Genomic DNA, 12,797 nt, shown 5'->3' with positions numbered 1-12,797 from the left:
CTGCTGGGCAGGGCGCTGGAGGGGTGCAGTCTGCCAGTCAAGGGGGGAGGCACCCATTGGGGGGCGCAGGGAGTGCATCCTCAGCAGGAGGAACTGAGGTCAGCTGCAGGTGTGTGACCTCTGGAGAAGGCAAGGCCATGCTGCTCCGGGTGTCTCGGGATCAGGCCAGTGAAGAAACAGGCTGTCCAGTCAGGCTGTCCCCCACCTCTGAGTGTCCTCTCCACTATGCAGCTCAGAATCCCCAGGGCCGCAGGTCTGCCTCACCTGCCCACACCCCACCCGCAAGGACAGCCACCAGGCAGAACCCAGACTTCATCACCCAGGGAGGGGAGACACCGCATACCCCACCCCACAATCACCCCGAGGCGATTCTTAGAAGCTCCTGAGAGCCTGATTGTCCAGAGGCACTTCGCCCCCTGTGTAGAGTAAAAACAGGGACCGTGAGGAGAAGCCCAGAGGCCCCAGGACCTGGTGCTCTGTATTCGTGGAGACCCCGACCGCCTCTCCCACTCCCGCACGGCCCCTCCCCTCCAGCTTCAGCACGGAGACACCGCAGGCTGCTGGTGTTCTGGGCCTGGACCCCCTGTCTGTCAACAGCTTCCAGCCCTACACACTGCTTCTCCCTCAATAATCCAGGCAACTCAGGAGAGTCCTGAGAAATTAGCTCCGGACACAACCCGGGTCGGGTCTCCTTTGCTTCCACCTGAGTGCGGGGACTTCTCCCCCAGGGAACAAAGACAGCTGCTCACATGAATGACAAAGCGGTTTATTGAAGAAAATGGACAGGAGTGAGGACAGCTGAGCGCACCCAGTGGCCCCTGCCCTGCTCTGCAGGACGCTGCCAGGGGGCGGAGAATGTTTGGTCCTGATGGAGCGGGGCGGCCAGGGCCTGGCAGGAGACAGCGCTGGGCTGAGATGACCACTCTGGAGATGAAGCTCCTGCCCGTAGCCTCTCAGTCCAGGGTGGGGGGGGGCACCCCGCAGCTGGTCTCCAGGCCCAAACTGAGAAGCTACCAAACTCCAAGAGGGCAGAGTCCATGCCCTGGCAGAAAAGACCATCCTGGGAGCAGAGTCCAGGGGGCATGCAGGTGACATGGTAAGATGAGCCCCAGAGAGGGGCAGAGGAGGGTGAAGAAGGCACAGAGAACCAGGGCTGGACCGGCGGGGCCCAGAGGGCTGCAGGGAGCTGTCTCCTCTACCGGCAGGATCTCTTGCTCATGGTGGTGGAACAGATGACCTTCCCCGAGCTGCCGCAGACGCCGCCGCCGAAGCCGAAGCCGCTGCCAGAGCCACCGCCGAAGCCACTGCCCAGGCCGAACCCGGAGCAGCTTCCAAATCCCCCGCCCACGCCTCCAGCGCTGGCACCACCGCCTACCATGGCTGGGGAGACAAGGGGGCCAGGGTGAACCCTGAGTGGGCGTCTCCACCCAAGGGGGGCGGGGTCCGCGGTGGGGGCGGGGTACTTACAGATGTTCACGGTGCTCTGGCACTCTCCAGACATTCTGGGGGAGAGAAAGCCGTGAGCCAGGATTCATTTGCTAGGTCTGTGCCAGGCACATAGGCCCCGCCCCCCCTCCCCCAGACAGCCCGATGGACGGCCGCAGTGACGCTGACGTCCACATAGCCTCGTGCCAGCCCCGCACAGGGGCAAGGGCCAGCGGAGACAGGCGCAAGCCCCAGCCCTGACCCCTCCGCTCGTCCCAGCCCTGCGCCCACCTGCACTCCTCGCCCTCCAGCAGCTTCCTGTAGGTGGCGATCTCCACGTCCAGGGCCAGCTTCACGCTCATCAGCTCCTGGTAGTCGCGCAGCATCCGGGCCAGCTCCTCCTTGGCCTTCTGCAGGACAACCTGAAGCTCCTGGAGCTTGGTGTTGGCGTCCTTGAGGGCCAGCTCCCCGCGCTGCTCGGCATCGGCGACGGACGCCTGCAGAGTCTGGCACTGTAGACAAGGGCAGGGCCAGGCGGCCATCAGTGTCCCGCTGTCGGGGCCTCTCCGCCTGGGCCTCCCTGGGCCAGCAGGACTCTGTCATCCTTCTCTCCACCGACCTTGACTCGGGCATTTCATTCGCGCCACCCAGGGCCTCCAACTCCCCACCTGCTCCCCCAGCTGGTTAGACGAAGATAAACAAAGCCCAAACGAAAGAGCCCAGAAACCATTCAATGGGGTGTGATGTCATGCCAACCAGAATATTTCTGAAAAGGTGGGGGCTGATTATAAAGGGCTCCCAGACCCCTGCAGACAAGTTCAAGGTCTTCTGGCCCGAGGCCTTACCTGTGTGTGCCCGATGGCCCAGGCCCTGGCCCGGTCCTACAGCTAGAAGGAGCGAGACCCACCTGCTTCTTGACATTCTCGATCTCGGCCCGCAGCCTCTGGATCATCCTGTTGAGCTCCATGATCTCGGCCTTGGTGGTCTTCAGGCTGTCACCGTGTTGGTCAACTGAAGTCTGGAGCTGCTGGACCTAGTGCCCAGGGAGAGACCACGTTTGGGTCGGTTCCATCCTCAATGACAGTCGCAGGAGTGGGGGATAATACAGAGGGTCATGGACTCTCATGGGAGACCAGGATGGGTAATGCCTGGGGTCAGTACATCGCTGGCTTCTCTTGACCTCAAGCTGATGATATCAAAGTCAGAGCCCCAGAAGTCTCCCAGAATCCGGAGAGAGCCCCAACACCCACCTTGGTCTGGTACAGCGCCTCGGCCTCGGCCTTGCTCCTCTGGGCGATGTCCTCGTACTGGGCGCGGACCTCGGCGATGATGCTGTCCAGGTCCAGGCAGCGGTTGTTGTCCATGGAGAGCACCACGGACGTGTCGCTGACGTGGGACTGCATCTGGCACAGCTCCTGCAGGGACACGTCTCGCATCAGGCCCCTGCAGTGTCCCCAGAGCCCTGACACTGGGCCCGCATGGAGGCATTCCCGAGGCGTGAGGAGCAGGAAAGGGGTAAGCTTCCACGCTGAGATCAAGTGGTTGATGACATCGAAGACAGAAAGCCACGCTGCTCTGCTGCCCCAGGAACCACAAGCTGTGCCACGCCTCTGGGCACTGGGTAGAAGGCGCCCCAGGGAAAAGACTCATGGCACCAGAACAGCTATAAACTCCATCCCAGGCCACCTGAGAGCGAATCATCGCTTCCGCGGAGACACCAGGCCTCGTGAACCTCCCCGTTGACTCATTCCGACCCTTTCTAGTTGTGACCTTGCTGGGGTCACCCTGACCTGAGGTGGGGATCTGGGGTCCTTTCAAAGAACTGTGACTTCCAGCCAGCAGCCTCAGAGACAGGGGAGTCCCACCCCTGAACAGAGGGGCTGAGTCCTCACCGCAGCATAGAGCGCCCTCAGGAAGTTGATCTCGTCGTTCAGGGCGTCCACCTTGGCCTCCAGCTCCACCTTGATCATGTAGGCAGCGTCCACGTCCTGGGGAGGAGGGCGGGTAAGAGATGAGGTTCGGGACACCGACGGCACCTGAGGTGCTGTGTGCGGAGTTGGGGAGGCCTCTCCGCCCAGGTGGGGTCACCTGACATGTTCTGCCCCTAAAGCCACCTGCAGACATCAGTCAGTTATCCAGGTAGGCTTCCTCCCACTGCTGGTTCCTGGGAGCCTGGTTCAGTCAGAGCTGGCCAGACCCAGGCAGGTGGGAAGTGACGCAGGGTGGACCAAACCCACGAGGCAAGTCGAAGGCCAGCCCCCGAGGAGGGCGCCCTCACTGCACCCCCGACCCTCCTGCATCACTCACCTTCTTGAGGACCACAAAGTCATTCTCGGCAGCTGTGCGTTTGTTGATCTCTTCTTCGTACCTGCAGGTGGGGACAGAGGGAAAGACCAGGCCCGCAGTGAGCAAGTCGCAGGCCCCGTGGCTGCTGGCCTCCAAACATCTGGCTCTGGAGCTGTCCGCTAGTGGCATCACTGTCTCGTGTTCATGCAGGTAATCATTCAGCCTAAGTCTAGACCCAGAATATCCAAACGGTGGAAACACAATTTAAGAAGACTGTTCAAAGGCTGAGTGGAGTGGACAGCTGGCCATCGTCTGATATTTCTGTAGAAGGCCGTTCTTCTGGTCATTTGGCCGATTCAGCTCTCAGGAATATTACTGGCGCCCAGCCCTTTCTATGTGATGGAAAGTGAGTGGACAGAAGGGGGCTGGTGTTTTTCAGCTCCCTCCCTCCTTGAGCATAACTGTTGCCCGGTGGACTGTCCACCCCATGGCCAGTGCTACGCCACGCTGGGCCCTGCTTCCTCCACCTCATTTAATACCATTTAATTTTCTAGCCCTATAAGGTAGGGCCATTGTCCCCAGTTTAAAGATGAAGGTAAGTGAAGTTCAAAAATACTTTCCACCTCTTTGATTTCTGACCGTGTTGGTATATGGCAAGCTCAGCTCCCTGAATCGATCACTCGTTTTCCATTCGGGGCAATTTAGGGTGAGTATGCCTCACTCCGTTAAAAGGGAACCAGACTGGGGCCTCCCAACCCTCTGCAGTCTCTTCGGGACCGCCTTGAGAGGCCCAGGGAGCCTGGGACGTGACCAAGCAGGCTGTCCAGGTGACACCCCTCGCCCCGCCCCGGCCCACCCCGCCTACTTGATCTTGAAGTCCTCCACGCTGTCCTGCATGACCTTCAGCTCAGACTGCAGGCGCCCTTTCTCATTGACCAAGGAGTCCAGCTGCTTCCTCAGAGCACTGATATACGCCTCAAAGAAGGGATCGAGGTTTTTGGTGGACGTGGTGGTTGTCTGCTGCTGGAGGAGGCTCCATTTCGTCTCCAGGACCTTATTCTGCTGCTCCAAGAACCGCACCTGTTTTTAAAAGACATGAGTCAACTGATAAGCACCTGAAACGCTGGCAGGAGGGCTGACCCAGTCAGCCCCAGACAACCTGGTAGCCCAGGGGCAACCCCAGAGGGCCCCCATGTTACACCTGCAGGTGCCACCACTGGGGTCAGCTTGGGGGTTACTCCTGAGCCCGTGGCCATGAGGGAGGCCACAGAGCAGCAGAGCCTGGCTGTGCAGCAAGAACAACTTCCTGGCCACAGGTACCCAGAGCCCTGGGGTGGGCCACTGAGAACACTGAACTTCTATGAAATGATAAGACAAAATTAGGGGCTACAACCAAACCAGCTTGGGGGTCACTGGATGTGAAAATTAGGGGCTACAACCAAACCAGCTTGGGGGTCACTGGATGTGAAAATTAGGGCCTACAACCAAACCAGCTTGGGGGTCACTGGATGTGAAAATTAGGGGCTACAACCAAACCAGCTTGGGGGTCACTGGATGTGAAAATTAGGGGCTACAACCAAACCAGCTTGGGGGTCACTGGATGTGGGGGTCACTTTGAATTCGAAGTGCCCCTTACCCAAAGCAAAGGGATGATGAATTTGCTGAAGGTGCTTCAAGTAAGCTGACTTCTAAGTGGACCGGGTATGTCCTGTGAACCCATGTGCCTGGTTCAGCTGTTAGATGAAGGCCCTGGACATATTCTGAGCCTTGGGTCCATTCCACCCTGCAGGGGGACCTCCCAGGATACCCCCATCTCCAGGGACAGGCCTGGCGGGCTGATGGAGACAGCAGCTCAGCGCGCCCCCTCCTTTGTGTGCCCCAGAATGGGAAGGAAGGCTGGCGAGGGCCACAGGTCACCCTCGAACCCAAGAGGTGAGAGAAGACAAGGAAGCGCCGAACTCTGGCTCTTGCTTTGATAGCCAGCTGCCCCAGGGCCACAGCAAAGCCTCGCTACGCTGCGTGAGCAATTCCAATGAAGGGGCACACGCAGGGCCGCTCAGCCCGCTCCGAGGCTGGTCACGCTCTCCTGGGGCGTCTGCGAGAAGTCAGACTTCGCTGCATGGAGCATCCGGGGCTCCTTGACCAAATGTGCCAAGTCACCCTTTCCGGCACCACTCTGATGACTCAGCTGGCTGGCTGCTTGCTCTCCCCATCAGACCACGCTGTGATTGCACTTGTGGGATTAAATCTCTAGCTCGTGCTTGGAAAAGGAAGTGGGACTATACACAGAAAAACCAAGGCCCACCCCGTCCTCTTCCAACAGATCCAGCAATGAGCGGTTTTGCCCAGAGTGAGGAGGATGAAGAGGGTGCTCGCTGGTGCTTTGAGCCCTAGAAGCTACGCTGGAGCAGGGCCCGGTCTCTTGGAAAGCCAGCTGGTTTCTTCTGCTCTGACAGCAAGAGTGCCAATCGTTCAATTAACAACTCACTAAGTATTACCAATCAGCCGTGTTGTTTCTGAAATAGGAATCTGAGGAGATTCCCCTTGATAGCTGGGCTGGCCAGACCCGGGGGCAACGTGTTGCCTGGCATCACCAGCACGTCCAGAAACGTCACTGAAAGGAACGCGCATCTGTCCACCGGCGTGGGGCAAGGAGAGGCTCGGTCATGCAGAACACTCGGGGGTTTTGCCAGCACCCCGGCAGGCTCAGACCTGACACCCCTGGACTCAGGCCCCCCGGCTTGTCCCGCCTGGCCTGGCCGAGGGGGCCTCTCACCTTGTCGATGAAGGAGGCGAACTTGTTGTTGAGGGTCTTGATCTGCTCGCGCTCCTCGGTGCGCACCCGCTGGATCTCAGGGTCAATCTCCACATGGAGAGGGGTCAGCAGACTCTGGTTGATGGTAACTTCCTGAATGCCCCCAGGAGGGCAGACGAGCCCCCCCCTGCCGTTGAAGGAGCCCCCGAATCCGCCACCAAAGCCGCCAGAACCGAAGCCAGAGCCGAAGCCAGCGCCGAAGCCGCCAGACCCCAAACCGCCGGCAGCCCCAAAGCCGGAGCCCTGCCGGCACACGGCCATGCTCATGGAGATGCTCTTGTTGCCGCCGAGGTTGTACAGGCTCCTGCTGCCAAAGCCCCCAGAGGAGCAGCGGCCCGCACTGCCAGACATGGAGAGGGAGCTGAAGCCAGACTTCCTGCCCCCTCCGACGACGGCAGAGCCACAGCTGAAGCCTCGCACACCCTGCTGTCTGGCGATCATGGCTGAGGGAAGAGCGGAGCGGGGCTGTCAGAGAGAAGCGAGAGGTGCCAGGCCAGTGAGTGCCGAAGCCCGAGCCCAGGTCCCTTATATGTGCTGGAGGAGCAGGGCTTGGTTGCAGGGGCATAAAGGGAAAAATCTGAAACATCCCTGGGCTGGGCCTTTGGCACGGGCCCATCCCCTCCACCTGCTGAGCATGTCACCTCACACACCTACAGAAGTCAGTCAGAGGGCACCGGTTACCGGATCTCCACGCTGCCGTGCAGCGGAGGCTGAACCAGCGCCCCAGGGCTTTCCGGTCCAGCGGCGCAGGCCGGCTGGCCTCAGGTCCCCCACCCACTGCACCTCCAAACTCACAGCCTCCCAGTGACATCCCCACACCAAAGATGCCAGCTCATCCCTCCCAGAACTTGGAACCTGAAGACCAGCGTTCAGGGGCACCGCTCGGCGAAGCCTGAGCCAGTCCCTCTGCGAGGCAGTCTCGTCCCCTGGAAACCGGACCGGATCAGAGCATTGGCAGGGATGTTGCCACTAAACAAACGCGGAGTGACCTGTCAGCTCAGTGCGGGTCCTGCCACCCTCCCCCCACGCGGGAACCTGCCCCACATACGCAGAGGGCGCATCCCTCTCCGGCCTCCCACCCTCACCCAAGAGGCCCCGACCTGACGCAGCTACTGCGAACCTACTGTGCGCCGGGATGGCACTGGGGGCCGAGTGGCCAGAGGTGACAAGGAGGTGACTCATCACTGGCCCACAAAACCCCCCCTCTGACGGCCCTCGGGACTCACAGTCCTCCACCCTTGTCCAGGGCTGCAGAGGGATTCCGGTCAGCGTCCTGCAGGCCAGTCCCGTGGCTGCCCCCTGTGCTGCCCAGCTTGCTGGCCTCTCCTGGATGCGGTAGCCTCTGTTTTTCCACGCTGCGCCCAGAATTCAGGGCAGGGGATCATCACCATTTGGGGGCTGAAGCCCCTGGAGCAGAATTGTGACACCCAGGAGCAGTTTTCAGGTGCAAAATCCTAGTGATAAGCTCAACTTGAAATTCGCATCCTCAGAGGGCGCAGATCTTGTCCGCAACCCACATGTTGCTGCCTCTGGGCGGTGGCCTTCCCTCTCTGAGGCCACTCACCCACCGTCTCCCCTGCAAAGTGGGACACCTGGCTCCGAGGAGCCCCACTCTGGGCACTGGTATTACTCCCAATGCCTCCCACCGAGATCTGCCACCCGTAAGAGAAATTAGGAAATTCTGCACCCCGCAGCTCTCAGCCCCATGAGATGGAGACTCTAAATCTGAGAGAGAGCAGTGACAGGCTCCGGGTAGTTCCCACAGCCGGAGCTGACAGTGGCCAAATGAACACTGGCCGCGGGGAAAATGACCGGCTCCCTCCGAGAGAGGGCAGGCCCACGGTGTGGGAGAGGTCCATCTCCACCCCTTGCCTGGGTGTCCACCCCTTAGCTCTACCACCATCTACCTCAGCCTTTGCTGAGCCTTCCTGCATCTGCCCAGGAGGCCTCTAAGTAAGTGCGGGAGTTGGGGAGGCCCTGGGCGCCGTGTAAGGTCCCCAGACAGAGCCCGAGGATGGGCCCACGCGCCCTCAACCAGTGAATATTCCAGCTCCTCTAGGACCCGGAGATGCACATTCACCCTTCCCGAGAGTGTCTGTGGAGGGCCAGGCTTGTGCCAGGCATCACACGTGCTGCAGATACGTGTTGTCACTTAGTCTGCCTAAGCGCTCTGTGCAGCTGCTATCAGAGCCAGGCTCACAGCTGACGGCTGGGTGCTCGAGGAGGTAAAGGTGTTACAGCAGCACGTGGGGGCTGGGGTGAAGCCCACGTCATCTGCTCTGGTCTCCCTGGCTTCTCGCCTGTACCATCCTGCCAGGCATGAAGCCAGCTTGTCTAGTCTGTTCAGCAGCCAGGGCAGAGTTGGGCATCTGAACAAACCAGTGGTCTAGGTCAAGGGGACTCTGGGGACACCAGCCTCCCAGGGTCTAGCGACGCCCACCCTGACAGGCAGAGTAGGCAGTTAGAAGGCAGCAGGCGCTAGCCCGGTACCTGGGGCTGCAGCACAGAAGCTGAAGGGCCCCAGGGACCCCCCCTGGGGGCTGAGGTCTGATTGTCGGAGATGGGAGACTTGGCAGGGTCACAGCCTGAGAGGGGGCCTGGCACTCGGGCCTCAGCTACTCCACCTGGGTCTTTGCACCTCCCATCACAGCTCCTGTCTCCCTGGCACCCCAAGGGGGAGGCAGAGGGAGTGTGACCAGGATTTAACCCTTTAGCCAGCTAGGAGGTGGGCTTGCGTCCATACGGGTGAAGCCCCAAGGTGGCTGTGACTCCTGTGTCTTGTAGGCCTGTGCCCTTCTGGAACTAGGAAAGTGGTTATAGCTACAATTATGTCCACTTTTGTCCAGCAAACCAGGTAGGAGGGATTTTCTGGAAGAAAGCATACAGTGGAGTCTTGGTCAACATAGGGGTTAGAGCTGAAAATCCAGACATAACTTTTATCTCCCAAAAGCTTAACTATTTAACTGCTAATATCCTGCTAGTGACAAGACCTCTGCTGATAACAAAACAGTCAATGAGCACATACTTGGCATGTTCTTTGTGTTATATACTGTATTCACACAATAAAGGAAGCTAGAGCAAAGAAAGCGTTATTAAGGAAATCATAAGAAAAGGAAAATGCATTTCTAGCCCTGAACCGTATTGATTGAGACTGTAAGTCCCTGTCTCTTTACAAGATAAATCGCCGTCGGCAGACACATCTCTGTGTTTTATAGGTGACAAACATTGTCGACCTTATGCCACTTACTACTGCTGGGAAGATAGAATTGGGTCGGAGCGGAATTGTCCTCCTGCCAATGGATGGCCTCGCTCCAGCCTGTGTCATTCAAGGGTCAACTGTATAGTGTGGGATCAATTTTGTGCCTGTAGCACGCACCACTGAGGTACTTCTCGTGAAGATGACTAGAAATTGAGCCAGACGCCATCCCTGAGACAGAAAGTAAGATGCAGGGAGACCGCAGAGCTTTAGGGGAGACTGGATGGTCATTTCCAGCCGCTGCTAAGTCCCAACACAGTGCTGACTTATAACACTCCTCAGCACAGCTCTGCAAAAGAGGAGTGACTGTGTCGGTCTAGAAGTGCAGGCCTGGAGGCTGAGAGAGGTCGTGTGACCTGCCTGCAATCACACAGCTGGCCATGGAGAGGAGAGACCAGTCCTTCTGCCTGACCTCAAAGCTTTGACCTTGACCCTGAAACACCTGCTTTGCAGCAGTGACTCTGCCCGGCACACAACTACGGAAAGCATATGGTGACTAGCCCAGGCCCTGTCTTCTGGCCCGTAGCACAGCCAGGGGGCTGGGGCCCAAGCTGCATGCTCTTGGCTCCTTCTGCCCTTGTTTTGTCACATGCTCGGTTCTTTGGTTTCTGTGACCCTGGCCTGACAAGTTCCCTGGAAGGCCTGACCCTGTCCAGAGGGGCCACTTCTCTATCCACAATTAGCTAAATCCAAGTTAACTGCAGCATAAATTCTACAATAAACCCACACCCAATAGGAAGAAATTTCTACACCAGTGCCATACCCTGAAGCTGCCTTATTAAGTCAGAAGAGCACAGTTTACAAAATCCTCAAACTGCAGCGTGAAAAATTCAAGGTAGACATAAGGAAGAACTTCTCATGCCAGATAGCGTGTTTTTTGTTTGTTTGTTTGTTTGCCTAGAGTGAGAGAGTCATAAAGAAGAGTCTCTTTCCCTTACAATGGGAAAGAGGCCTCCTGCCTACCTGGGCCAGCGACAGGGTGGACTCTACCCGGACAAGGTGACTCTATTGGGTCACCTGGCAGTCACAGCTCAAAGATAGTCCTCACCCCACCCCACCCCCACAGCTTTGCTATTGTCTTCTGTGACCCTTCCTCACCTGGCAGCTGTTCAAGATCTTGTCAAAAGAGGGATGAGCCTTTGACAGGGGTGTGGAGCAGGGCAGGACCGTGTGTTTGCTCAGGGCTTTCTGGGTGAAGGAGACAAGTGCTCGCATTCAGCCCTGGGATTATAGGGATCCCCAGGTTGCATTCACGCTAGGCCCCAAATCTGGTGTGTGTGTGTGGGAAAGCACCCCGCCCTCCCTGGTCACCCTGCCTTACTGCCCCCCTGGGCCTGAGTCACACTCTGGAGATCCAAAGTCAATGTGGGGATCAAGAACTATAGAACAGGACAGCTCAGCATTTCAAGAAGGGACAGCTAAGGGCCATGAGAGGGTGGGAACCCCTCAACCAGGGGGCAGAGGTCCTCTCCACAGGGCCCCCCCTTTCCCAAACCCTCCTGGTCCTCCATCCTGGCCAAGGATTTGCAACACGCTTTTTGCAAAAACATATCAACAGCCCCATTTGTAAAGCAGCAAAGAGAGGGGTGCTCTAAACTACTCACCTGCTGGCCCCAGAACCCTAAAAGCAGCCCCTGATCCTCAGATTTCAGAAACTGGGTGTGGCAACCACCGGGTGGAGCCATTCCCAGCTTCCAGCAGGGATTTTGAAGTCGCATACCATGGTCCGTGGGCCTTCCTGGCCGTGATGCGGTCCTTGGGTTTCATTCCATGATCATTAACACTTTAAGCTCCAATTAACCTTTAAGCCCTACCTGGAATTTCAGGAAAACATCCATCTTCCTCTGGCCCTGGCAGGTGGATCCCCCCTCCCAGCGCCGGTTTTCTCTCCTGTTAAGCGAGAGTTTCAACTATGTGACCTCCAAAGCCCCTTGTTTCTCTGCTTCTTTTCCTACAAAGGCGGCATAGCCCAGCTGCGGAGAGCGCGGACTCTGAGCAGGAGTCGGGGTGTCTGCTGCTCCCGCTCCTCGCCAGCTGTGTGGCTAGACAATTGCTCAACCAGCGCCTGGGCCCTCCTCTGCAATGGGGTGAAATTGCACCCGTGTCTCAGACTATTGCAAAGAGTGGGGGGGAGGGGCAGCGGCGTGGGCACACCGTGAGCAGCCATGTGAGCAGCCATAGCCCAAGAGGCATCTGCGTGGTGGGGGCTCGGCGGCCTCCCCCTGAGCCGAGAAGCAACGCTCGTGGCCTGCAACCGCCCCGGCTGGGGGCCCCCGAGGCCGGTGAGGGGGCAGTTCTGTTAGTTGCTGGGCCTGGGTGCTCCCACGCCAGGGCTTGGGGGATTGGCTGAAAGTCCCTCTGCCAACAGCCCCCCTGCCGGCCCAGAGGAGTCTCTGGGGTGCCTGGACCCTTTGAGAACCAGGCTCTGGGTGAGGGGGTCCGTCCAAACCGCTCATTCACCTGCCCGGTGACCAGGAAGGGAGGGGCTCACCGAGACCCCGCGCTCAGGCCACGGACTGGGGAGCAGAGCTTGGGGTGGGCACTGGGCTGGGAGCTCAGCCTGTCGGGAATTTCACAGGGGTCATTTAGGAGCTGTGGAGATGATGAGAAGGGGGACGGCCCTAAGAGTACGTGGGGGGAGCAGCGAGACCCATCAAAGATGGCGGCGGGCTGAGGGGGCGGAGCCTCTGGGAAGGACGGAGGCAGCCAGACGTGACCCACCAGCTGCGGGTGTAACGGTGCACACTTACTGCCTCCCCGACAGTAAAGGGGGGTAGCTCGGCCCCTGCTGACGTTTGGGGCCGCCCTGAGGGTCCCAGTCAGAGTGGTGTATTCCTGAGGCACAGAACCCCAATTAAAGAGCGAGTTAAAAGGTCTCGACTGGCGGTGAGGGCTGAGGAAGCAGCTTCTGCTCCAAGATGCTGAGCAGGTGAAGGGGGGTGAGGGGCCGGGAGCCATCCTGAGCTGAGCAGGTGAAGGGGGTGAGGGGCCCGGAGCCATCCTGAGCTGAGCAGG

The 12,797-nt window shown here is 58.9% G+C and overlaps 1 protein-coding gene across 1 annotated transcript; it reads right to left on the bottom strand.

Moving 5' to 3' along the window:
* Positions 1-766: 766 nt before the first annotated feature.
* On the bottom strand, positions 767-6,967 carry KRT4 (keratin 4, type II). Its single transcript, XM_004692499.2, has 9 exons — positions 6,488-6,967; positions 4,577-4,791; positions 3,733-3,793; positions 3,318-3,413; positions 2,676-2,840; positions 2,333-2,458; positions 1,717-1,937; positions 1,468-1,502; positions 767-1,380 (listed from the first exon to the last, which is right to left on the bottom strand). Exons 1-9 carry the CDS (start codon positions 6,965-6,967, stop codon positions 1,196-1,198), a joined length of 1,584 nt encoding a protein of 527 aa, XP_004692556.1. The 3' UTR covers positions 767-1,195.
* Positions 6,968-12,797: the final 5,830 nt, after the last annotated feature.

The sequence above is a fragment of the Condylura cristata genome, unplaced genomic scaffold, assembly GCF_000260355.1.
Source record: "Condylura cristata isolate star-nosed mole 26May11 unplaced genomic scaffold, ConCri1.0 scaffold00034, whole genome shotgun sequence".
Lineage (NCBI taxonomy): Eukaryota > Metazoa > Chordata > Mammalia > Eulipotyphla > Talpidae > Condylura > Condylura cristata.
The sequence above is the reverse complement of the archived record's forward strand: the minus strand, read 5'-3'. Positions and strand labels throughout refer to the sequence as shown.

What these genes read in the sequence shown, in the direction of transcription:
- KRT4 (XM_004692499.2), bottom strand. Translation starts at nt 6,967, where the DNA reads ATGATCGCCAGACAGCAGGGTGTGCGAGGCTTCAGCTGTGGCTCTGCC. An exon ending in AGGCGCTGTACCAGACCAAG is followed by an intron (nt 2,459 to 2,675) that starts GTGGGTGTTGGG and finishes CCTGGGCACTAG; the next exon opens with GTCCAGCAGCTCCAGACTTC. An exon ending in CTGGAGGGCGAGGAGTGCAG is followed by an intron (nt 1,503 to 1,716) that starts GTGGGCGCAGGG and finishes TCTCTCCCCCAG; the next exon opens with AATGTCTGGAGAGTGCCAGA.